The sequence below is a fragment of the Amblyomma mixtum genome, chromosome 1, assembly GCF_055824585.1.
Source record: "Amblyomma mixtum isolate Tamu chromosome 1, ASM5582458v1, whole genome shotgun sequence".
Classification (NCBI taxonomy): domain Eukaryota; kingdom Metazoa; phylum Arthropoda; class Arachnida; order Ixodida; family Ixodidae; genus Amblyomma; species Amblyomma mixtum.
Window position 1 is genome coordinate 166,376,027 of NC_143012.1, and position 27,226 is coordinate 166,403,252.

At 49.6% G+C, this 27,226-nt stretch overlaps 1 protein-coding gene across 1 annotated transcript in view; it reads left to right on the forward strand.

Annotated features, from left to right (window-relative positions):
• LOC149369693 (uncharacterized) overlaps window positions 1–27,226 on the forward strand; it is a 76,389-nt gene that overhangs the window by 39,667 nt on the left and 9,496 nt on the right. The window contains exons 5-8 of the mRNA XM_089559298.1: window positions 1,397–1,644; window positions 15,777–16,114; window positions 21,785–21,996; window positions 26,420–26,614. Of these exons, the coding sequence (XP_089415424.1) occupies window positions 1,397–1,644; window positions 15,777–16,114; window positions 21,785–21,996; window positions 26,420–26,614 (993 nt within the window). The remainder of the gene's footprint in view (window positions 1–1,396; window positions 1,645–15,776; window positions 16,115–21,784; window positions 21,997–26,419; window positions 26,615–27,226) is intronic.

The following is a 27,226-nucleotide window of genomic DNA, read 5'->3' on the forward strand; positions in this document are numbered from 1 at the left end:
AATATAAACAAGAAGGCAGGACAGCCATTGCTATACAGCGAGCGAATGCGTTTGGAAATTGTTTTGAAGCACCGCAGAGCCCTGTTGGGTCCGAATGCCACTCGACGTGTCGAATACCAGTGGACACAAACGCCATTTAAAAGTCCTTCTAACACAGGTATTATGATATAATTGCAGTAGTAGTAGTATAGTTGTAGAACAGCGCTACTGCATAGTGTAGTGCTCCGATGCTATAATCCATCAAGGAACATACCTTATGGTGCCATATGCCATTTATTCATGACACTTATGCTTAAACTTAGATGAGCCAGTTACTGTTAAGGTGAAGGTTGCGCAAACACGGGACGATCCACAACGAAGAGACAGACACACACACGGGCGCTACTAACACGGGCGCTACTAAGAACTGTAGCATCACTGTACCGCCCGCGAAGACGTAACGAGAAAACTTTCCACTTCATAAAGCCCGACGTTGCGATTATACTGTTATGCTCTCATTTTGCCACCCGCAACTTAGCAGAAGCCGCCTGCGAGGAATGGTACATGGAATAGCCAGCTGCAGCTTGTCACGGTTGGCTGCCACATCCCAAAGTTAGTGCCACCACGGTGGTTCAGTCGTTATGGTGCTCGGGGGCTGACCCAAAAGATGCGGGTTTGATCCCGGTCGCGACGGGCGCATTTAGATGGAGGCGAAATTCTAGAGGCCCGTGTGCTGTGTGTTGTCCGTGCACGTTAAGAACCGCAAGTGGTCGATGTTATCAGGCGCCTTGCACTACGGCGACCCTCATAGCCTGAGTCGCTTTGGGACGTTACACTCATAAAACCAAGCCAAACCTTCCTAGGTTGTTAAAAGCAAGAGATAGCTGCGACCTGCCACGGTTGGCAGGCGAGAAACAGGAGACAGGGAATTCCTCTTCTTCTATGGGAGAGGCCGGAAGGTGCCTGCAACCGGAAGAACGCTGTCACCTGCCAAAGTTACCACACATAAGAGCCAGGTTCGACCTGACTCGGTTGGAAGGTAGCATAGTGGAGAGGCAAATCCTCTTTCAACTTAAATTATGTGTGGGCGTGCATGGCGGCTCGCAACCGAGTTCTTATGCATTCAGACTGTCACAGCTAAAATCATATAATGTCCTCCAAGGTTTTACGTTCGTGCCTCACAACGCTGAACACTTGTCGCCAAACGCCCAAGCATTCTTAAAGCCCAACAATCAAACACCTTCATTATTGTACGACGGCTGCATTTCCACGTTAGTCTCAAGGGCATTCTGTGGAATTGTGCATTACTGCTGCGTAAAAGTCACTGATACGAAGCGCAATATTTTAATATAAAAGTTTACCGAGGGATGAGATTCGAGAAACGATGCAACACCAAGCCTTTTTCATTCACTCGCAGGTGCAGGCGGAGCGGTTGAGCTGGCACGTCGAGCACTTAACGCGCGGTCTCGCGGCGACGAAGTCGTTGCGGCGCCTCGCCGTCAAGTTCGCCTTCTCCCCCAACGAGATGCATCGTCTCCTGCTCGCAGCTGTCAAGTGCGCCACACTCGAGGAGCTGCATATTCCGCGCCTTGGGATGGTGACAATGTCTAGCATGCTCCAGGCTGTAGAGCGCGCGGGCTTCATGGGCAAGCTGAACGTCGGCATGTGAGTGACCTGTCTGCTACATCGGTTCTCCATGTCCGGCTTTTTTAATTGGATCAAGAGGAAAGCGTAGAAGTACATTCGAAAAACACACACGCAGAGTTTGCAAGCTGTACACTTCTAAGGCGTCAGCCTTACTTACATCCTTGAGCAAAGCCCGTCTGTGTGTATGTGTTAACACTTGATGGCACTTATAAAAAGATGGCATTCTCATTCAACCGTGTGCGCAGCGGTTAAATTAATGATTGGTCGCGCGAAATTGATCGGAAAGAGCAACCTCGATTCCACAAAACCCACCGGTGGCAGCACCTGCCATCGCAGGCCAGTGGCGCACCGCTTAACAGCTGCACCATTGCGCCAGGACCGGTATGAGGATTCCCAGGTATCTGTGCATGTAAAGTACAGAATGACCTGATGCCATAAGGTCAGCGCATCTGAATCCGACCATATGCGGCAGCTGGTGGGCGAGACTGGCGTTGGCCGCAGTAGGGCGGCGACTGCCCTCACCAAGTTGGCGCGCAGATCAAATGAGGTGCCGCGGCGGAGGCTACATAAAGCCTTCCAGAGGCAGAATTCGGAGGTGCATGACATCATGTTACGTCACGTCGCAGCGCGCGGCGACAGCGTCCACGAAGTGAGCGGGCGGGCTTACGCCTTTTCACACGTAAGCAATCATAGCTGCATTTGCGGACATTTTTTTAGACCGTTATGCATGCGCATTCGACAGCTGCTTCGACCAATCGCATTGTAGTAGGCCGTATTTATCCAGTAAAGAAAGCTTCGTGAAACCCTGCCACAAAGTGAAGCATTTGTAAAGCTCATTAAGGATTGTGAATGTTAGTTTGAATTAGCTCGACCCTCATTTGCCGCCGTCGTCTTTGGCGTCCACAGCGCCACCTGCAACCTGTCTCAGCCGAGAGATAGAAAGTAGAGAGACGGAAATGCCTCTATGAGAGGGAAAGCGGGAGAGAGCGTGGGAGACGACGAGTGGCCTAATGACTTGGGCGTCTACCTAGGCTGCGGAGTTGTTTGATCCGAAACCTACCGCAACCCTCTTTAAGGCGGAGGCTTGTCAAGTTGGTACATCATATGTAAGTGTGCTGTGTTGTGCTGTGTTGTTCTTCCTTCGTCCCGTGTCTAGCGCTGTGTTACATACACAACCCTCTGCAGAGTATCACTCCAGTCCTGAGCAAAGTCCGTATTCAAGTGCGGCTGTCTGCATTTGCACGAAAAAAACACACCAAATCGTTAGTCGCCTTTTCCTGTCCTCTCCTCTGTCTCACTTTCCTATCCCTTTCTCACAACTCTCCTGTCTCGTACTCACTTCTAAGTTTTTGTTTTTTCCTGGCGGCTAGAGTTAATCTTGTGAGGCCAACTACCCTGAGTTGCGTCATATTTTATTATATTTGGGGCGCAGAGATGCCATGGACAGGACTTGCTTTGAAGTTCTCACCCGTCCCCTCATTCGGCTCCTTGGTGGGTGGCTGGCACCGCGACCGAAAATAAACATACATTTCATGGCTCCCCCTCTCCCAAAAAACGATCGCCCGCAAAAATGATTGCGGATCGATGTAACAGCAGAATTTCTGCAAAAAACTAAAGAACTGTCCCTAGCTACTATGTCACACATAGTGAAAATGCGCATCAACCAGGTAGTAAAATGCCTCCGTTCATAGTTTCTAAATGTCTGGCTGATGCCTTGGGCCTAGGCTACAGGGTGACGAATCCTGCCAGTGGTGATCTGCTCCTCCAAATCCCAGACAAAGTACAATACTCCAAACTCTCAACCATACTGCCCTTCGGAGATCTACCTGTGTCTGCAACTACTCATCGATCACTCAACATAATGAAAGGCGTCATATACGAACACGATTTCGTGAATGTTTTCTGAAGGAAAAAACCTTGCCCCCCCCCCTACCCCACTTCCCTCCCCCCACCGGCAGGGCATCTGCAGCGTGCACATACCGGTGAGTGCACATACCACGGATTCCTGAGCATCCGCAGGGACATCCCCGCAAGGGGATGATGGTGAGCAGTGCGCCATCACGGACCCGAGCACCCGTGCTTAACCGTGCCTCACCATGTCCGGGAAAAAGGGGATCCTGGTGGTTGAGCCGATGCCGAGCGTTTGGATCTTTAAGGCCCTTCGGCGGAGGCAACACACCACTTTGGCCCCAGCTTCTTGCAGACGGCACCTGTGGCCTGACCCGACGGTTGGAAATCGGCAGTCGCTTTTTCCTGTCCTGGCCTTCATCTTTTTCACTTTCCTATATTTTCCTTACAAGTCTCCTGTCTCCTCCTCTTTTTCCGATTTTTTCACTTTTCATAGGCGGCGAGGGTTAACCTTGTGTGACCAAGCACCCGGAGGTGCGTCATATGTGGTTATATTTGCGGTGTACAGCTGGCGAGGGCAGGGCTTGCTTGCAAATTCCTGTCTCGTTTCCTCGTTGGGATCCGTGGTGGGCGGCTGGCACTGTGGACGAACTATACACTTTTCTTATGGCTCCCCCTTTGCAACAAAATGATCGCCCCAACAAAGAGAGCGGAGCGGTGTGACTCTTCAGTACTTCCAAAAACATGTGCTGCACAGCGACGAGACAGAAGTAAATGCCCGAACAATCTCCCACTCTTGATTGCAAAAAGCCTGACCGATGCATTGGGCACCGGTTACAAGCTAAAAAAAAATGCCTAGTGGCGATCTTCTACTGGAGCTTAAAGATAGTGCTCAGTATTTAAAACTATCCACCATAACCTCAGATGGGCGGAACACCAGTGTCAATTACTGCACACAGATCGCTAAACACAGTCCGGGGTATAATCTCTGATGCCGACTTTCTCAAACTCACCGAACAAGAAATGCAGGCAGGTCTCAAGGACCAAAATGTCATCAATGTTTACCGCATCACAACAGGAAAGAAAACAGATACCAACAAACCATCTTGTCCTCACTTTTAACTCAAGTACACTCCCAGAAGCATTAGAAGTTGGCTGCTTGAAAATGAATGTCCGCCACTACGTCCCGAACCCGCGACGATGTTACAACAGCCAGAGATATGGTCATGGCTCACAGAGTTGCCGTGGCCGCAAAACATGCGAGATATCCGACTCACATGAGCGCGTTTCACAGAACTGTGCAGGAGCACCGTGCTGCGCCAACAGTGAAGGAGATCATGCCGCTTATTCAAGTTCTTGCCCTACATGTAAAACCAAAAAGAAATTGTCACTCTAAAAAGAAAAGAAAACATTACATGCAGATAAGCACGTCAGCGACTTTGACATACCATTGGCACGTTCTCCTTCAGTGCACAAACGAAATTCGCCGATGTGGTGCGACCGGGCGGGCCACCACACCGGCCTTTGACACCTGCCCACGCCACAAACAGTGAGCCTGCGGCATGGCCATCTGCGGCCCCGGCAGACTTGCCAGGGCTTGCCAGCCCGGAAGTCGGAAGCCCAAAAGACTTCCCCCAATCGGGGAGGTCTTCAGCTCGCACAACCGCGGCTTCTTCGTGGCACTCCAGCGCTTGCCGTGAGACAATGGACACATCCCCCAGCACATCCACAATGCGGGGGCGGCACAGCTGACTTGAGCGTTACAGGAAACCAAGAACGCACATTACAGGCCCCAATAAACCGGGAGTCTAGGTGTTTGACCCTATCCCCCCAAAAACAGTAAAAATGGTATTCCTAGTTAGATGGAACTTGCGAGGACTGTTAAACAACTACAGTGAGGTAAAGGACCTCTGAAGCTCACTTTTTTCAGTAGCTTTATGCCGAGAGGAAACAAACTTAGGCCCTCAGCTTAGGAATATTTAAAAAAATATAAAGTCTTCCACTGTCACAAAGAGCACAAAATTAGGCTCTCGGGAGGTGTCACTATTATAATACAGAGTGGTGTTGCAACTCGCACTGTCAAGCTTAAAACTAGATATGTAGCTGTTGCCGTCACTGTTCTACATTTTAAAACAATTACAATATGTTCATATACCTCGAGCCACAATTATGTCACACTACATGACCTATAGGCACTTTCTAAACAGCTACCACAGCCACACGTAGTTGCTGGATATTTTCATGCCCATTCTGGTTTTTGGGAAATTGAACAAACAGATGCTAGAGGTTATGAGTTCGTGGAATTTATTCTGTCCAAGAATCTATACTTGGTCAATACAGGAAAATCAACGTACTGGTCTCTAAGCTCTGGAAAAATGAGCTGCATAGATCTGTCTTTTAACTCACCGTCTGTTTCGACCGATTTTAAATTGTAGATTCTGAATAATTCCTGCGGAAGTGATCACCTTCCCGTGGTAATTAAATTGTCATCACCACCAGCAGTCATTCCAAGTAACCGTGTCGCTGAAAGCTCCGCGTACCTTACTGGGAGCTACTTGGGGAAAAGGCCTCTCTTTATGAACTATTTACAGATAATCTCAGTATTTTTGAACTGAATGAAACGTTTACATCTGGTATCATTGCTGCGGCATGTCCTGCTATTCATTAATCCTCGATAGTGGTTCGACAGCACCATAAAGAGTGGTATAACAAAGAATGTAGAGAGGCGAAAAAGAAGCAGATTGAAGCCTGGGGTATGTTTCGCAGGTACTCAACACACGAGAATCTTAATGATTTTAAAAAGACGAGAGCTTATGCACGGTGTATCCATCAGAATGCTGAGAAAGCGTCCTGGAGAAGCTACATATCGTCCATAAACATTCAATTATATCCAAAAAAGTAGGGGAGCAAGTTCATAAATTCAAATTCAACTTCTCCCCCTTCATGATTCCTTTTCATACAGGCCCTAGAACACAAACATAGAACAAGCAGTCATCCTTGGTGAACATCTCTCGAGCGTTTCAAGTACTTCAAACTACAAACGGTCTTTTTGAAGTACAAAAACGCAGCTGAGAAACAAAGCCTTCCATCAAATGGCTGCACAAATGAACCGTTCAGTAGACATCACAATCGAAGAAATAAGGAGAGTTTTATCTGCCGGCAAACAGGCTGCTCTATCCTACCGTTCCTTTCATGTATGCCTAGGTTCAACACTCTTAGCTAACGGGAAGAATGGTCTCGGAGAATGGGTTACCTCAGGGGTGTGTTTTAAGTGGAACACTCTCGTGAAAATGAATTCCTTAGGCAAAATAATACCAAAATCGATTATGTATTCAGTTTACTTTGACGATCTTCAGACGCCCTGGACGTTAAAAAATGTATTAAAATGTGAGACGAGTAAAATTGGCAATAAATAAAGTAGCGACATAGGCAGACAGAAACGGATTCCAGTTCCCTCCCCAGAAAACAGTGGCCGTCATGTTTTCTCTCAAACGAGGCCTACAGAACAAACCCACCCTACGTCTAAGCGAAACCGCATTACCAGTAAAAGAACGCAAATGTCTGGGCATAATTTTTGATAAAGAGCTCACATTCCATCCACACACAACCAACCGGAAAAAGACAGCTTCCCTTTCCTTAAGGTGCTTTCACGAAAATGGTGGGCGTCCGATAAGACGTGCATTTTGCACATTTATCATGCTCTAGTGCGATCCTGCCTAGATTACGGGTGCATCGTGTCCATCATAACCCGTGCTTGTCCATCATAACCCTTGGCTTACGTCTCCGAAATGACGCATACAGAACATCCCCCGTAAACAGCCTCTATGTCGAAATGAATGAACGCTCCCTTACAGACAGAAGAACTGTGCTCACATGCACGTATGCCCTGAAAATCCGTTCCCTGCCGAAACACCTGTGTTATCCCATAGTTACAAAGTGCACCTCCAGAACACTGTTAGACGCGGGTTCGATCCTAGCCACGGCGGCCGAATTTTTCTAGAGGCCCGTGTACAGTGCGATGTCAGCGCACGTTAAAGAACCCCAGGTGGTCGAAATTTCCGGAGCCCTTCATTACGGCGTCCCTCATAGCCTAAGCTGCTTTGGGACGTTAAACCCCAATAAACCAACCAAACCAAGAACACTGTTCAACAGCAGACCGCAGTCAATCAGACCTCTGCTTCTCCGCTTCGAGGATAGTTGCCAAAGATTTGGAATACTGGATACCTTTCCTGATGTCGACATACGGCACGGCCCCCTGCCCACATGGTACAGCATTCCCACTTATGCGAGTTCACATTAACAAACTTTCCAAAAAAACACACCACAGTCAAATATTACATGAATACTCACCACTACAACAAGAATATATGAACTACACAGAATTTGACACACACGGTCGAAAAATAGATTAGGTCAGATTAGCTTTCTCAGAAACTTCGTAGTTAAAGAAAAATTCGTCCTGGTCCGGGGTTCCAACCCGGGACCACCGCTTCACCGGAGCAGTCGCTCTACCAACTGAGCTAACCGGGACGGCAAGCTTATGGTAGGGCGAGAGCGAATTGATCAATAACTCGAAGTCGGCAGTCGCCTTTTCCTGTCCTCCCCTTTATCTTTCACTGTCCTATCTCCTTTCTTACAACTTTCCTGTATTCTCCTCCCTTCTTTCCTTGTTTCTTGGCGGCAAGGGTTAACCTTGTGTGGCTGACAACCCTATGTTGCGCCATATTGGGTTATAGCGGTGGTGTACAGCTGGCATGGGCAGGGCTTTTTTGAAGCCTCCTGTCCTGTCCACATGTTGGGCTGCATGGTGGGCGGCTGGTACCGTTGCCGAACACAAAATATTTCTTATGGATTCCCATTTTTTTACTGCCGATCTCCCTCGTAAAAGAGGGCGCACCGAGACAACAAAATTCTTTTCAAAAAACCCAACGAACTTCCCACGGTTCCACGCAGTGCACTCTGAACATGCAGAAAAAACTGCTAGACTGATTTCACCATTTCTTGTCTCCAGAACTCTCACAGAAAGCATAGGCCAGGGCTATAAGATAAAGAAATTAGCCAACGCGACTTGTTACTAGAACTCCTGTACAACCACCAGCATGAAAAGTTAGTGGAATTAACATCTTTTGGAGACACACCTGTGACAGTCAGCCCACACCGATCCTTGAACACAGTGCGAGGAGTTATCTCAGATGACGACCTTAGGCATGTAACCGAAGAAGAACTTCTTGAAGGACTGAAGGAACAAAATGTAACTAACGCGTGTAGAATCAAAATGAGGAGAGATGACAAAGAAATTGCCACGAAGCACATTGTCCTGACATTTGCATCAAGCATACTTCCAGAATCTATTGAAATCGGTTACATGAAGCTTCAACTCAGGCAGTACATACCCAACCCACGACGCTGTTTTAAGTGCCAACGTTACGGCCACAGCTCTCAGAGCTGCCGGGGCCAACTGACATGCGCGAAATGTGCTTCACATGAACACGATGCTGATAGCTGTACAGTTGAACAACACCTGTGCATAAATTGTGAGGGCAGCCATCCGGCGTACTCACGTTTATGCCCTGTATGGAAACACGAGAAAGAAATTATCACAATCAAAGTAAAAGAAAACATTTCTTTCAAGGAAGCATGGAAGCAAGTTTCATCAATACACAAACCTAGCTTCTCCGTTGTGGTGCAACAGGGCACGGCTCCACAGCGGCTTCCGGCTCCTGCTCAGGCCACACACAGTGAGCCTGGAGCAGGGCCACCCGTGCCCCAGGTGGCAGCAGCTAGCGCTGCGCCACCACCCACGAAGCAGGCTGCGCGGACCTCCTGGTCGGCGGGCCCCAAGGCCCCTTCGTTCGCGGAGAGGCCCAACACGAACACAGTCGTGCGTACTGCACGGACGTCCAGCGTATCTGAGGATACGATTGACACAAGTCCAAGCAGCCCTGTGCCGTCGACGTCGGAGAGACGGCGGGGCTCCCTAGACCGACAAAAGAAAGAGAAGCCCCGTATCAGGGCGCCCGAAGAAAAAACCTAGTTTTCTCACTATCCACATAATATAAGATGGCTTTCATACATTGGGACTGCAGAGGACTCCTACACAACCTAAATGACATCAAAGCCACACATTCACCTGTAGCCTTGTGTTTACAAGGATCAAACTTAGGCTATAAATACGAAAACTTTCTCAAACACTATAAGGTCTTCCGCCGTGATCGAGAGCAGGCCAGCCGGTTTTCGGGTGGCGTTGCCATAATAGTTAAAAATGGAGGCGCAGCTCGCGAACACAAACTTAAAACTAGATTAGAAACCGTAGCAGCCATCCTACACACATTTAAAACAATTACAGTGTGCTGCGTATATATTGACCCTCATCTTAAAATAACAACCCATGACGTAGAAGACCTTTTATACCAATTACCAGAACCGTTTTTAATGATAGGAGATTTTAACGCCCACTCCTGCTTTTGGGGTAGTGAGGAAACCGACACTAGAGGTCAAGTGATTGAAGATTTTATACTCTGCAATAACATTTGTCTCTTAAATACTGGCAAGCCAACCTATTGCTCTCCTAGCTCAGGAAAAATGAGTTGTATAGATTTATCTTTTAGTTCGTCCTCTATTTTTACAGATTTTAATTGGGATGTCTTAGATAACCCATATGGAAGCGATCATTTACCAATACTAGTTAGCTTAGCACATTCACCCGAAATAATCCCAACTAAACTTGAATAGTGGAAACTGCACTTGGCCAACTGGGCACTGTTCTGTGAAAAAGCCAGCCTAGATAAAATAGTTTCTGACGACATGAGTATAGACGAACTTAACGAATTGTTCACAAACTGTATTATTGTCGCTGCACGCCAAGCTATTCCTCAGTCCTCTGGAATAGTGAACTGAAATCACAAATACTGGTACACAAAAGAATGTAAAGAAGCAAAAAAGAAGCAAAACAAGGCCTGGGGCATTTTTCGGAGATACGCTACACAGGAGAACTTTATAAAATTTAAGAAGGCGAGAGCGAAAGCTCGATATATTCGTCGCAGTGCCGAAAAATCGTCGTGGAAAAATTACGTTTCGTCAATAAACAGCTCGACCACGTCTAAACAAATCTGGGAGAAGGTCAAAAAGCTAAATGGCAACTACTCTCCGTTCACAGTTCCCCTTCTGAGAGCTGCTGGTGTACAGACGAGTTTAGAAGAACAGGCAGATATTAGGTGAATATCTTTCTATCATTTCCAGCTCATCACACTACACAGCAGCTTTTCTAAAACACAAAAACACAGCGGAGAAGCAAAGACTGCTAACAAGCTGTGGTACAAATGAACCCTACAATGATTTAATTACAATGCAAGAGATCAAAACAGTAATTTCTTCCGGTAAAAATACTGCACTCGGCCCAGACCAAATACATTACCAAATGCTAGCCCATCTTTCTGAACCTGCCATAAAGGCACTTTTAAGTTTTTTTAACAAAGTTTGGGTGTCAGGGAAAGTACCGAAAGCCTGGAAAGAAGCTATTATTGTACCGTTTCTTAAACCCGGGAAACCACCAACCTCTCTTAGCCGTTATAGACCCATAGCCCTTACCAGTTGCCTCGCCAAATCCTTCGAAAGTGTCCTGAATATACGGCCAACTTTTGTCCGCCAATCCTGTGAACTTCTAGACAGCCATCAATGTGGTTTTAAAAAAGGACATTCCACTACAGATCACGTAGTTCGCCTTAAAAATACTGTAAGAGATGCTTTTATACACAAACAACACTGTCTTGCAGTCTTTTTTGACAGAAAAGGCATATGAAACAACATGGGATTCTTCAAGACCTTGCCGAGCTTGGCATCCGCGGCAGGATGTTAAATTGCATAAAAGACTTCCTATCTCACCGCCATTTCAAGTACGCCTGGGGTCAACCATTTCAAAGAATTTTTCCCAGGAGAATGGAGTACCTCAGGGGTGTATCTTAAGTACAACACTCTTTGTCGTAAAAATGAATTCTATTAGGAAAATAATCCCAAGGTCCATTATGTATTCTGTTTATGTTGACGATCTTCAGATAGCACGCACATCCTCCAACATATCCACATGTGAAAGACAAATCCAGCTAACAATAAATAAACTGGCAACATGGGCAGACAGGAATAGTTTCCAGTTCTCCCCACAGAAAACAGTGGCCGTTCTGTTCTCACTCAAACGGGGCCTACAGACAGAACCCGCACTACACCTAAATGAAACCGAGTTACCTTTAAGAACTGAACACAAATTCTTAGGCATAACGTTTGACCGAAAACCAACTTTCTTTCCTCACAAAAATGCGATGAAAAAGAAAGCTTCTCGATCGCTGAATATACTCAAAGTCCTTTCGCACAAACACTGGGGCTCGGACAGGGCAAGCCTTTTACAGATTTATCGCTCTGTGGTACGATCCTGCTTAGGTTATGGTTGCATAGTGTATGGATCAGCAATGCCATCGTACCTGAAACGACTAGATCCAGTGCATAATTTGGGTTTGCGTCTTTCCACTGGCGCTTACAGGACGTCACCCATAAAAAGTATTTACGTTGAAACAAACGAACCATCTCTTACCGATAGAAGAAGCATACGAGGGGGTACCCAAAAGAAACCGGACTTATTTTTGTTTGAACTTATTTGTTCACATTTTAAGCACAGACCTTCAATCTCCTTCAAAGTATTCCCCACTTGAAATTATACGCTTGTCGAATCTTTCATTCCATTTTTAAAAACATTGTTTAAATTCATCTTTTGTGATGCTTGACAGTGCCTCCGTCGTTTTTTTCTTCACCTCAGCAACATCAGCGAAACGCTTTCCATTCACCTATTTTTTCATTCTAGGAAAGAAAGAAAGTAGCACGGGGCAAGGTCGGGAGAGTATGAGGGTTGAGGAATAGGGGTCATGCCCTTTTTGGTCCAAAATTGTCGTAGAGACAGGGCTGTGTTAGCAGGGGCATTGCCATGATGGAAAACCAGTCACCCGACCGCCACAAATCTGGCCGCTTCCACCGCACACTGTTGCCCAATCTTTTCAAAACATCCAAGTAGAAAGCCTGGCTAACTGTCTGACCCTGCGGAACAAATTATCAATGGACGACTCCTCTCACGTCGAAAAAACAAATCAGCATTGTTTTGAGGTTTGGTATCACCTGACGAGCTTTCTTGAGGCGAGGTGAATTTGAAGTTTTCCATTGGCTTGATTGTTGCTTTGATTCAGGATTCGATTCAGGAACACTTGAGTTGTCCCCATAGCATCGTCCTTGTACGTCTTTCTTAATATTTCAAGCGTTTCCATTCAACTTTTTCTGAGCAAAAATCAGAATTTCAGCACGCTGTTCACGAAAATCAGCCATTGCAAAAACGACATTCACACAAAACAGTCGTCACTCTAAAACTCTGCCTAAACTAGTCTTACCTCCTTCAACGACGGCACTCGGCTTACTGACTCTGGAATGTTCGTTCTATGCGCTCCTAGTGGCAAAGCGCGGTACCACAGAAGCTGTGCCGACCAAAAAATTTAGTCCGGTTTCTTTTGGGTACCCCCTCGTACTTACATGCTCATACGTTCTAAAAATCCGTTCCCTACCAAAACCTATCTGTTACGAAATAGTTACAAAGTGTCCGTCTAGAACACTCTTTAATAACAAACCGCAAACCATCAGGCCACTGCTATTGCGTTTTGAAGAGATTTGCCAGAATCTCGGCGTGCTGAACACATTACCCAGCATTGCACTAAGACGAGATCCACTGCCTCCGTGGTACAAATTTCCTGCGATATGCGATTTTACCCTCGCACACTTTCACAAAAAACAAACTCCACAGCAACATATAATACAAGAATTTCTTTCACTGGAAGAAAAATACAGTGGTTTCACGCACTTCTATACTGACGGTTCAAAAACGGATACATACGTAGAAAGCGCAGTGGTACGAGGAAATGAGAAGGAAATAATAAGACTTCCACAGTGTGCATCTATCTTCACAGCAGAATGTTATACCGTATGCATAGCCGTAAGAAAGATAGTAACAGAGAACCTCAGGAACAGTATTATTTATACAGACTCTCTCAGTGTACTTACAGCTCTCCACTCCAAAAATGCAACCACTCCGATGCTTGGTGACATCATACATAACACAGTAATAGCCACAGGTCAAGGACAGAACATTAAACTCTGCTGGGTCCCGAGCCATGTCGGAATAAAAGGAAACGAGAGAGCAGACTTCTGCGTTGCTCAAGCTCGTGGCAAGGAAATAAAGAAAGTAAATATGCCCTTTATGGATTCCGTGAACTTAATACAGCGTAAAGTGAGAGAAAAATGGCAGTCATCTTGGAACAATGAGGTAAATAACAAGCTACATTTACTAAAGCCAGTTTTATGTGAGTGGCAGTCCTGCACCCACCAGGAGCGTTTCAAAGAAGTGGTTATCTGTCGTCTTCGTATAGGGCACGCGCACCTCACACATAATTTCTTACTAACAAAAGAAGACAAGCCACAGTGTGAATTATGCCAAGACGAGCTAACAATAAACCATATTTTATTCTCATGCAGAAAACTAGAAAGAGTGAGGAAGAAGCATTTTACAGTTTTTTATAATGAACACATACCATTGCACCCAACATTGCTCGTAGGTGAACATGCACTTGTTGACATTTCGCAGGTTTTTAAATGTTTGAACATAGCAGGTGTTTTAGACAAATTGTAGGGGTAATAATGGTGATCTTTTTACAACAAATTTTTTGAACGACACCTCAGCCACTCTCTCGTCGTGAGAAGAAGGCTGAGGTCTTTATTCGATTTGTCGGGAGCCTTGACGTCCTTGCGCAGCCAAGGGTTGTTGCAGAGGTTACCTGACCTTCTTTAAAGCTTTTACCATAAGTCACTTCTAACATCTTGTCTTATTTTTTACCAGGTTGCACGAATGAACATTTTAGGCCCTTTACACCACCGTTGTTTTAGACTTTTTTGATAACATCCTATATAAATCAATATTCTATACCTTGTGCTTGGCGCATGATAGCCTTAGTCGCTTATGCGCCATTAAACCCAACACAACACAACACCACAGGTTGGCGCACGCTGCATCGCTGGTGCGTGGCTGGCCGAGTGGTGTTGACCAGAGAGTCAAGCGGGTGCGCTTTTCTGAAGTTTCAACGGTGGCTCGGGCTGACAGACAGTGGTCAACACCCTTCATGTATAGGCGAGTTCCGCGTCTCTTCGTTCTTCGCGTCAAGGCAGGCACGCTTGTAAACACAGTGCCAGCTGTCCGATTCCCTTCTCTTTCTTGCGCCGGGCGCGCGTCCCCATTGGTCAGGCGCGGAGACTGGCTTCGAGAAGCACACAGATCCATCTTGCGTTGCGCTGCCGCCGGCGCACGAGTGAAGGGGAGAGGGCATCACTTAGCACGCCCAATGCTACGCCCTGTCCACCAGCATTGAGTAGAAATTATCCATACATTCTCTAAGATACAGCGACGCGTCATTTAGTAGGCGCCGCGTCGTCGAGCGATGTCGAGAGGGCAGCAGCACAAACAAGGTTAGGCGCTCTTCGGGGGTTCCTTCTCCCCTGTTCTAGCGACGTGCGCTCAAGAGATTGCTATTGCGCGGCGCCGGTTTTTCAGACAATACGGGGAATTTTGTGAGATCCACCGGATTGTGAGCAATCATCCCACGCTGGTAGGTGCCAGTTAAATTAATAAGTGGTAGCGAGAGGTTGATCGGGAAGAGCAACCTGAGCCTCACAAGAGCCACCGGTGCCTGTTTTTGAAGAAGCCACCTGGCGGAGCAGTGGTGCATCGCTTGACCGCTGCACCACTGGTCCAGTAATATAAAGATACCCGCAGTCTATGCATGCAAAGCAGAGAATGACCAATTCAATATATATGAGTGTGTAGTCACAATCTAGTTGACGGAGGAGTACTTGCAAGGGAGGGATCTCTAATTCCATATAATTGTACAGAAAAGGCTAGGTCAAACATTGTGGGGGGGTCAAAGAAAGAAAAATATACGTGTTAGCGAAGTGCTACGCAATTATGATCACAGTCTGCTGAAGGGTCCCATCAGCGCAATCAATCGCGTGATACCCTTAAAGCAGAGCGTGTCCCCTGAGTTTTGTTGATTCCGTTGGAATAATTTTCCTAGCCTTTCATATGACGGTGACAACACATCTGGCTGTTTAAAAAAATAAGCACTCCTCGCATATGTTTAGACCCAGGCTTCCTTTCTACACTTATCTATCTTGAATCGGTGTCTTTTCTACAAGATTCGAACCGCTTTAAGGCTGAATTGTGGTTCCAGGTTGACAATTCGCACCAACGTCTGGTGGACAGTGATGATGCTCAAGTTCAGCTATGAACTGGAACACAACCCTGGCGCATCGATCAACCGGCTGTATAAGTCACGTCGCTCACCGTGCCGGCTCGACGGCCACTGTGGAGATCATCTGCAATCGCTTGAGGTGGTTTTCCGGGCAAGAGACGTGCATGAAGGCATTGTATCGGCGCTGAGAGCCTACCTGCCCCTGACACAGAGTCTGAGGCGTTTCAAGATAACCTTCCCGGCAACACCTTACGGCGCGCACTTGATTATTCAGGGCATTGCTCTGAACAACAACATCGAGGAGCTCGGTTTGAACTGTAAGTAACCTGAGAGATAGAGAGGGGCTATCTTCTACTAATGCGCAAAGCTCAGAGGTGGTAGTTAGAGTTGCCTGCGCCAGTTTGGGCCTGTGTGACGCCCTTGACTTTTGCTTACTGGTGCATATGGCATAAGCTGGCCCACAGCAGTGAGGGCTTGAAATATTAGCTAGCAGCGAGCTGCTTGAAAATTGGCAAGTTATGTGCTCCTTCCAGTGCAGTTGATTTGCACCGGATCACCTGTCGATTAAGCTTTTGTAACTAGAGTGTATTGAGGCTGATAGTAGAGATGACTGATCGCTTCTGACCAATCTGCTCTTCCCCAGCATAAGCATGACAAGGGCTTATTTTTTCGGACTGAATTGTCATGAATTGCTGGTACTTTGGCCATGTTAGCGAAAATCAGTCGTGGATGTCGACCTGCCTTTCTTCAGGGGCCTTTATGCAGCGAATGGATAGCTTGTTTTGATCCGGTACCGCTACTGTCACAGGCCCCTTTTTCAGATGAACACAAATGCTCGATTCTTTTTGTACTCATTAAATCAGCTTATCACGTATGTCCTCCTTTTAGCTGCCGCCGGGTGCTTGATATATTCCTTCCGTACCAGAATTGCTTTCATTGTTCATTTGTAGTGTTCTTGTGGTCGAGTAAGGTGTCAGAGACTTTTGAGCCTCGCTGCGTCGTGCTTTCTGCGCCAGTGAACGGTGCCAGTAGTGGTCACTGGTATAACCGCCCTCACTCTTCACTATGCGGCCACGATGTCGAGAGGCGTAAATCTCGATCAGTGAAGGCAGTCTAGACGAACACACCCCCCACCAAACACGAAATTGCCCAAGAGACAATCGGTAACATGCAGACAGTTCCCGACCAATGCCTCTCCTCACGAGAGCCTCCAAACAAAATCCACCTATCTGTATACTTTGATAAATGCCCACTACACGGGAACTGCCCCTCCCTATACCGCACGGCATTGGCATGCTCCAAAACATGGGCTGCCCTGGTTAACCATAACTGTACTTTTGAGCACTGTGAGGCTGCACTGACCAGCATGAACCTTAAAAACCAGCTCTGGCTTATAGACAAAGCGTAGCGGACAGCCCATGCTCTTAGGGCCCGGAATGAGCTCTACGCCAATCACAGAAAGAACCATTTTTCACTCGCTCGCTCTCTCTCCCATTCGCTCACTCATTCACTCACTGGCTCATTCACTCCCCCGGCTCGCTCACTCCCCCGGCTCGCTCAATCCCTCGGAATGAGCGAGCTTGTTTCCCCCGCATCGCTCATTGCCCCGCATCGCTCATTCCCCCGCATCGCTCATTCCCCCGGCTCGCTCATTCCCCCGGCTCGCTCATTCCCCCGGCTCGCTCATTCCCCCGGCTCGCTCATTCCCCCGGCTCGCTCATTCCCCCGGCTCGCTCATTCCCCCGGCTCGCTCATTCCCCCGGCTCGCTCATTCCCCCGGCTCGCTCATTCCCCCGGCTCGCTCATTCCCCCGGCTCGCTCATTCCCCCGGCTCGCTCATTACCCCGGCTCGCTCATTACCCCGGCTCGCTCATTACCCCGGCTCGCTCATTACCCCGGCTCGCTCATTACCCCGGCTCGCTCATTACCCCGGCTCGCTCATTACCCCGGCTCGCTCATTACCCCGGCTCGCTCGATCCCCCGGCATCGCTCATTCCCCGGCATCGCTCATTCCCCGGCATCGCTCATTCCCCGGCATCGCTCATTCCCCGGCATCGCTCATTCCCCGGCATCGCTCATTCCCCGGCATCGCTCATTCCCCGGCATCGCTCATTCCCCGGCATCGCTCATTCCCCGGCATCGCTCATTCCCCGGCATCGCTCATTCCCCGGCATCGCTCATTCCCCGGCATCGCTCATTCCCCGGCATCGCTCATTCCCCGGCATCGCTCATTCCCCGGCATCGCTCATTCCCCGGCATCGCTCATTCCCCGGCATCGCTCATTCCCCGGCATCGCTCATTCCCCGGCATCGCTCATTCCCCGGCATCGCTCATTCCCCGGCATCGCTCATTCCCCGGCATCGCTCATTCCCCGGCATCGTTCATTCCCCGGCATCGCTCATTCCCCGGCATCGCTCATTCCCCGGCATCGCTCATTCCCCGGCATCGCTCATTCCCCGGCATCGCTCATTCCCCGGCATCGCTCATGCCCCCGGCTCGCTCATGCCCCCGGCTCGCTCATGCCCCCGGCTCGCTCATTCCCCCGGCTCGCTCATTCCCCCGCATCGCTCATTCCCCCGCTCGCTCATTCCCCGGCATCGCTCATTCCCCGGCATCGCTCATGCCCCCGGCTCGCTCACTCCCCCGGCTCGCTCACTCCCCCGGCTCGCTCACTCCCCCGGCTCGCCCATGGCCCCGGCTCGCTCACTCCCCCGGCTCGCTCACTCCCCCGGCTCGCTCACTCCCCCGGCTCGCTCACTCCCCCGACTCGCTCACTCCCCCGACTCGCTCACTCCCCCGACTCGCTCACTCCCCCGACTCGCTCACTCCCCCGACTCGCTCACTCCCCCGGCTCGCTCACTCCCCCGGCTCGCTCACTCCCCCGGCTCGCTCACTCCCCCGGCTCGCTCACTCCCCCGGCTCGCTCACTCCCCCGGAATGAGCGAGCTTCCCCCGGCTCTCTCTCATTCCCCCGGCTCTCTCTCATTCCCCCGGCTCTCTCTCATTCCCCCGGCTCTCTCTCATCCCCCCGGCTCTCTCTCAGCCGCCCGGCTCTCTCTCGTCCGCCCGGCTCTCTCTCGTCCGCCCGGCTCTCTCTCATCCCTCTGGCTCTCTCTCAACCCCCCGGCTCTCTCTCATCCCCCCGGCTCTCTCTCATCCCCCCGGCTCTCTCTCATCCCCCGGCTCTCTCTCATCCCCCCGGCTCTCTCATCCCCCCGGCTCTCTCTCATCCCCCCGGCTCTCTCTCATCCCCCCGGCTCTCTCTCATCCCCCCGGCTCTCTCTCATCCCCCCGGCTCTCTCTCATCCCTCCGGCTCTCTCTCATCCCTCCGGCTCTCTCTCATCCCCCCGGCTCTCTCTCATTCCCCCGGCTCTCTCTCATTCCCACGGCTCTCGCTCATTCCCACGGCTCTCGCTCATTCCCACGGCTCGCTCATGCCCCTGGACTCACTCGTTCACTGCCTCACTCGTTCACTGCCTCAATTATTGCCTTGCTCAATTATTGCCTTGCTCAATTATTGCCTTGCTCAATTATTGCCTTGCTCAATTATTGCCTTGCTCAATTATTGACTTGCTCAATTATGTCCTTGCTCAATTATGTCCTTGCTCAATCATTGCCTTGCACAATCATTGCCTTGCTCAATCATTGCCTTTCTCACGCATTACCTGGCTCACTCACTAGCTCACTGGCTCACTCTCTCATTCACTGGCTCGCACAGGCTCACTGGCTCACTTGCTCAGTCACTCGCTGATTCCCCGGCTGACTTGCTCACTCGTGCACTCACCTTTTCACACGCTCACTCAGCGCCTTACTCTCTCACTCACTGGTTCACTCGCTCTCTGACCGGCTCACTCACTGTCTGACTCACTGTCTCACTCACTGTCTCACTCATTGTCTCACACAGTGTCTCACACACTGTCTCACTCACCGACTCACGCACCGGCTCACTCACTGACTCACTCGCTTACTCGCTGGCTCACTCACTGGCTCACTCGCTCATTCACCGGCTCACTCGCTCATTCACCGGCTCACTCGCTCATTCACCGGCTCACTCGCTCATTCACCGGCTCACTCGCTCATTCACCGGCTCACTCGCTCACTCACCAGCTCACTCGCTCACTCACTGGCTCTCTCGCTCACTCACTGGCTCTCTCGCTCACTCACTGGCTCTCTCGCTCACTCACTGGCTCTCTCGCTCACTCACTGGCTCTCTCGCTCACTCACCGGCTCACCCGCTCACCGGTTCACTTGCTCACTCACTGGCTCACTCGCTCGCTCACTCACTAGATCACTCGCTCACTCACTAGATCACTCGCTCACTCACTAGATCACTCGCTCACTCACTAGATCACTCGCTCACTCACCGGCTCACTCACTGGATCACTCGTTCACTCACCGGGTCACTAGCTCACTCACGGGCTCAGTCGCTCACTCAGTGGCTCATTCGCTCACTCACCGGCTCACTCACTCACTCGCGGGTCACCACTCATCGGCTCACTCACTCACGGGCTCACCACTCATCAGCTCACTCACTCACCGGCTCACTTGCTCACTCACCGGCTCACTTGCTCACTCACCGGCTCACTTGCTCACTCAGCGGCTCACTTGCACACTCAGCGGCTCATCTGCTCACCGGCTCACTCACTAGATCACTCGCTCACTCACTAGATCACTCGCTCACTCACCGGCTCACTCGCTCACTCACCGGTTCACTCGCTCACTCACCGGTTCACTTGCTCACTCACCGGTTCACTTGCTCACTCGCGCACTCTCCGGCTCACTCGTCCACTCACCGGCTCACTCGTCCACCCACCGGCTCACTCGTCCACTCGCCGGCTCGCTCGCTCACTCACCGGCTCGCTCGCTCACTCACCGGTTCACTCACTGGCTCACTCGCTCACTCACTGGCTCATTCACTCACTGGCTGACTCATTCATTGGCTCACTAGCTCACACTGGCTCACTGGCTCATGGGCTTTTTTGCTCGCTCACTCATTCACTCGATAGAGCCGCATGCAGCCTGAAAATGTGGAGAAATTTAGTCAGGATACGCATGCAAAACGGGAGACTGCCACCAGCGACCACACGCTGGCTCCGTTCTCCACCAGGAGTGTGAGCCGGCACTAATTAATTCGCTCCGCAGAACTTGAGGCTTTCTGTCGTGGACCTTAGATATTTTTGTTTTTGACTTCCCGCTCTTATCTATTGCTTGCTAAGCTGGATCTTTGCCAGGAGTCTCTTCTCCATTGTCAAAACAAGAGTGCACTAATGCGGTAGTGTTTTCCCCTCCCTCTCCCGTTCCAGAGAAAATTCAGTCGTCCGTTTCGGTGTTGTGTGCGAAATATCCGGATTGTACCGCCTGCCTACCGTGGCAAGTGGCCGTTAATGTTTGGTCGCGAATGGTTTCGCGCAAAGAGCACCTTGACTCTGTCAAGCCCTAACGGTGGCCGAGTTTGAAACAACCACCTGCTGGGGCTGTGGTGCATCGCTTCACCGCTGTGCTATTCCGCCAGAAGTGGCATGAGGACTTCCCGCGACTCATGAACGTAAAGTAGGGTGATAAGCAAAAAGGCTGCCAGGTCGCTTAAGGGACCCAATAACGCTATCCCGTAATACGCTTAAAGCGGAGGTAAATTGTCAACTTTTACAAAACGCTGGCTCCGTCATGAAGGCATGAAGCATGAACATATTAGGAAATCACAGTTCCGGTCCGTATTAGCGCGACGCAGATTGCTCATTAATGTGAGAATACATAGCACATCGTTTTGTAATTAAAATATTAAACTGTGCGCTGTGTGTAGTTGAATTTCCTTCTGTAATCCTTTTGTCTTCGTTCATTAGCGCATTTGTTTGGAAGTTTCCGCCTTTTTGTGCCAGCTTGTAGTACTTCTTGAGCTTTGTACTGAGTGGCAGGCTAATTACGGTGAAATGTCTATTGGTGCTGCTTCAAAAATCGGCCAGAAAAAAGTTCGTCCCCGTCCTCGCAGGGTTATCTGTGAACGAGGAAGATGTGCAAGTGCTTTCTGACTGGATTGCCCGAAGCCGGCGTCTGCACAGCCTGCAGCTGGCACTGTTCGGCGAAGGAGACAAACTGGTTTTGCAAAAGCTTTCCAGATTTCTGCATAGCAGTTACACGCTTACGTTCTTAGGCGTGAGGGAGTGGCCAGGTGATGAAGCTGGACTGAATGCCATGAATCTGGTAAGCAGCTTGTGCTTGTCGTTCAGGTGTCTGCCAAATTTCTTGCATGCGTGCTAAATTTGATATGGCCGTTACGATTCTTTAGCAGGGCTCTTGATGGTGCACGTTCGCCTGTGGCGCGTGTCCAGTAACTTGAGGCTCACACGTTTCACATGATTTTCTTGCCTTTCTTGAAAAGCACTTGCTTATAAGGTTTAGTGCAACGTACAATCGTAATGAAATGGAATTAGAACAACGGCGCGGCCGCGTACCGCAGTCCCAATTTTCGTCATCACACTTTTATCTGAGTGGTAAGAAAAAAAACGTTAGGGTCGTCATGCAATGTATCGTGGACCACTCTGTTGTCTTTGCTGCTATCCAAATAAACCGTGATGAAAAAAATTCGGAGGCGTAGGCGCAGCGTTGTTGGCATTTTCCACCAGTGCCTGTGAACCACTTAGTGAGTGAGGTGAGCAAGTGAGTTGGTGAGGAAGTGAGTGGGCGAATGACTGAGTGAGCGAGCCAGTGAGTGAGCGAACGAGTGAAAAATGATTGTTCATTGTGTGACAGGCGTGGTCATCCCGCCCTGTCGATAAGCCGGAGCTGGTTTTAAAGGTTCATGCTGGTCAGCGCAGCCTCCCAGTGCTCAAGAGTACAGATATGGTTAATCGGGACAGCCGGTGTCCTGGAGCCTGCCAGTGCTCAGTTGTATAGCTAGGGGCGGTTCCCGTGTAGTGGGCATTTATTACGGTACACAGATAGGTGGATTTTGTTTAGGAGGTTCTCGTGAGGAGAGGCATTGGTCGGCAACTGTCTCCATGATACCGATTGTTCCTTACGCAATTTCGTGTTTGGTGGCAGGTATGTTGGTCTAGACTGTCTTAACTGATCGTAGGTTACGCAACTCTCGACATCGTGACTGGCTCTGTCCACTGGCGCAGAAAGCGCGATTCAGCTGTGGCTGAGAAGTCTCGGACCCCTTATGCGACCACAAGGATCCGACAAACGAAAAATTAAAGACATTCGAGTACGAAAAGGATATATCAAGCCCCTGGCGTCAGCTAGAAGCAGCACTTGCGCGTTAGCACACTTACTGAATACAAAAACCATCCAACATTTACGTTCTTTCTAAACAGGGACCAGTGGCAGTGCCAGATGTTGCGATTCAGGTGGCATGGCCGGGCCGTAGAGGGCATGAGCAAGATCGGAGACGGGGTTACGAGAAGGGCAAGGAGAACTTTATACAGGAAATGACATTATGCACATACAGCAGCTGAGAGTGTGTCTCAGTAAAAGAGCCACGATGAGAGGAGCTACTGCGCCGTTCTCGGTGCCGAGTTTTATAGGGTTTTCTTTCCTTGAAATCCCTAGATGGAGGCCGGGCCTGCCGAAGAAGGCGTGCCCTGAAAAGTTCACTGTGGCACTTAGCACACACTCTGTCCTTAGGGAACGCGCCCTCGTCACGTGTTTAGCTTGAGAGAAGGATGCCACCTACGTGGCGCAGACACCGGAAGGTCCGCGAGCGGCGTTCCCATTCTTTGCAGTAGGTCGCACGTGTTCCTCATCAGTGCAAGGCCACGCGGGGTAGGGAAAACGCTCGGCGTCAGCTGCTCCTTTGAAGGCGGATGCTGCTGTCAAGCATCGTGACTGGACCCAGCTGACCCTCGAGTCCCCTCTGGATGGTCGATTACTGCAGGTCTTGGCAGCTATCTTCGTCCTCTTGTTGAGGGTGCACTGGCAGAGCAGCTCTGGCTGCTTTCAGGTCAGGCCTACTGTCGCCGCTTCCGTGGCTAAACGGGGAGTTGACCCCACGTCGCCTATAATGACTCATGCAGTCCGCTGCAGCCGTGGCGGTTTTCCCACACGATGAAAGCGATACGTAACAAGGATCCAAACAAAGCATCTGTTCCCAGTGTTGAGGCACGTGAAGAACAGGCAGTTCGACATGCACGACTGATTGTGGCTAACTTGACCAACATACCAGCAATTCAGATGGTACCGAAGTGTAGAAAATAAGCACTTGTTATGTTTATGCTGCGCAGGAGCAGATTGACTGGAAGCGATGAGTCGTCTCCGGTTTAAGTCAACTGCACTCGAAGGAGGACATAATTTGCAAATTTTCAGGCAGCTCGCTTCTAGCTAATATTTCAAGCCGTCGTCTGTTTTGGGCCAGCTTATGCAAGATGCGCCAGTGAGTAAACCTCAGGGGCGTCATGCAGGACAAAACTGGCGGTCAACACGGATGATAGATGAATTGGTAGATGAGAGCAGCCCGCTCCCTCGCCCTTTTCTCTCTTCCTAGGTTACTTGCAGTTCAAACTGCTCTCCTAGATGCTGTTGTTCAGAGAGATACCTGTAGTTATCGAGTTCGCACCGAAATGTGGTGCCGGGAAGCTTATGTCGAATCGCCTGAGACTCCCTGTCAGGGGCATGGTGGCTGTCAGCGCCGGTACTATTTCTAGATGCCTGTTTCTCGCCTGGAACACCACGTCAAGCGGTTACGTATAATCTCCAGACTGGCAGTCTTGTCGGCACGGTGGGCGCAGTACAGCTGGTTGTGTTCCAATTCATAGCTGAACTTGCGCATCATCACCGCTGACGCCATGTTGGTGCAAGCGCTTAACCTGTATCGCAAGGCAACCTTCAGGTGGTTGGAGACACGCAGAAAGGACGCTGATTAAAGGGAGGCGTGCGTAAAAAGGAAAACTGGGTCTAAATGTGTGCGAGGAGTGCCTATTTGTTAAACAGCCTTACGTGTTGTCACCATCAAATGAAAGACGAGGAAAACTATTCCAGCGGAATCAACAAAACTAAGGGCACACACTGCTTTAAGGGTATCACGCGATAGCTTTAATGAAACCCTTCAGCAGCCTGGGGTTATCAATGAGTATCGCTTCGCTGACAAGGATACTGTTCTTTCTTTGGCCTCCACATATTTCTTAACCTAACCTTTCCTGTACATTTGGATGGAATTAGAGATCCCTCCCTTGCAAGTACTCCTTCTCCGTCAACTAGATTGTGACTATACTCCCATATATATTGCATTGGGCATTCTCTACGACTGCGGGAATCCTCATACTACTGGCGCAGTGGAGCAGCTCTTAAGTGATACGCCGCTGCTCCGCCAGGTGGCTGTTTCGAAAACAGGAACCGGTTAGGCATTTGTTTTCGTCGACCTTATGTCTGCTTTTTGTTATCTGCTGTACACTGTTCGTTAGTCTTGTCTTCACAGGACAACGATCGCTTCGGCTGCTGACGAGTTGTAACAGCGTGCAGTAAGTCCCAGAACTTTAAAAATTCAGTTGGCACAGCCTACCACTGCTTACGGGTAGTATCTGCATCGCCCGCCCCCTCCCCCCTTCGAGCCTGTGCCATAAAACGCCCGTGCTAAGCCCTGCCAATGCCAGGCCTTCCTCGATCATGAGGACCAGTCCGATGGAGGAGACCGTAGCACTTTGCAGAGCAGACATTGCGGTTCCCTCACCAGCCACATCTACATTAGCCACATGACCTCACCAAAAACACGCTTGACGACTTGCCCTTCTCGCGTACTTCAAAAAGATTCTGATTGGCTAACATTTAAATGTGTTTTGAGGCGATCCACTGCAATGCCCTCCTGGACAACGCTGCTTGCAGGGCGCATTCTTTGAAGACTGGCCGTCCTAAAGCACGCAGTGAGGAGAATACAATTGGAGCTGTGGCAATTTGGTAGCGCGTTCTAATCACAAGCATTCCACTCTCGCCGTAATCGAAACGTTTATAAACTAGAAACGACTTTGAAAAGGAATAAAAGTCGCCCTCACCGGCAGATTCTGCAGCTAAGGTGTCTGCGTCGACACCGACTTCAGGCGCTGATCCCAGAGGCTATGCTACACCGCCATTCTATCCAACGCGGTGGATGCTCGTTCTTTTGGGTGAACACCTCTCGGGTTTAATCACTTGGCGGTATCAACTAAAACCCTGTTTCCTGAGCAATAAACGTCTTTTGCTGCCGGACGAACATCTACGGAGTTCGAAAGATTTTTTTACTGAGAGCAATAGTTGGATAAAGTTGTAATAATTGTCCCTTTAAAAACAGTGCGGTGTATTTTAGTTGTGCTCGAAAGGACTATCTTCTGCTATCTAAGATGAAGCGCGACAATGTTTCAAATTTGACCCTATGTTTAACGAGGTTTGACGCAGGATAGCCCGCGCTGCTTATATGCCATAAATTCCAACACAACACAAGGTTACAGCGTCCTAATGCGCATACCGTCTAGCTCGCCGACAGGCGGCCACAGGAGATGGCGGCTGCGCCGTTCCGCACTAACGGGGACACTATGCCGCTTTACATCCCTCAACCAGCTGTTCTCCGCCGTCGGGCATGCCTGGCCCTTCATCCGCACGGTATTTCCGTCAAGGCGAGTGTGTGCGGCAAAGTACCTTCCTCTTTGTACCCTCGCAGGTTCGGCGCAACTACGGGCTCGTCCAGTGCGCGGCTGGGTTCGTCCTTGGCTCTTCAATGAAGCGCGCTGCGGTGGCCTTCGAACTGGTATCGTGGCATCCGCAGATCTCCACGGCTGTCCAGCGCATGGGGTCTCTGGGTGAGGCAGATGCCGCGCTGAGGATCCGAGAGGCCGCCAGGCGTCTCCGTGACGAGGTAAGCGTGCGCAGAGTGATCATATCGCTGATCCTAGGCAAAGAAGCCGCGTCGGTCGCATACGGTGTGGTACACACCGTGGTCTGGAGGTCGCACTTCGATGAAGACGAAATGCTAGAGGCCCGTGTACTGTGCGATGTGAATCTACGTTAAAGAACCCCAGGAGCTCTGTCGCATGACTGCGTTGAGTAACTGAGTGGACAAAACATGACAACGACTGGAAGTGGCGCAACTGTCGACTGAAAGTGTTATTTGAAAATATGAAATGGTTATATCAAAGGAAATGCGAGCCATGACTGAGCATGCGTGTTGGTGTTTTTCCCCATTAAGAACTGTCTGAGCTCTATGACAACAAACGCCCTCTCACTCGGTGATATTGGTATTGGAAACGTGCTTAAGCAACCTTCGCATAGGTTGGCGTGTGTGTAGGAGAGGCTGAGATGGCTCGTGTTGGCAAACAGCCCAGATAATTGTCAATGGAAACCAGCGCCACGCATTTCCAGTGAAGGCTTTCATTTCCCTCAGTGTGCCCTTTTTTCAATTAAACATTCAATTGATAGTTGCTCCACGTCCAGTCTGGCTTTCTTGTCCTTGTAACTACTCAGCGCAGTC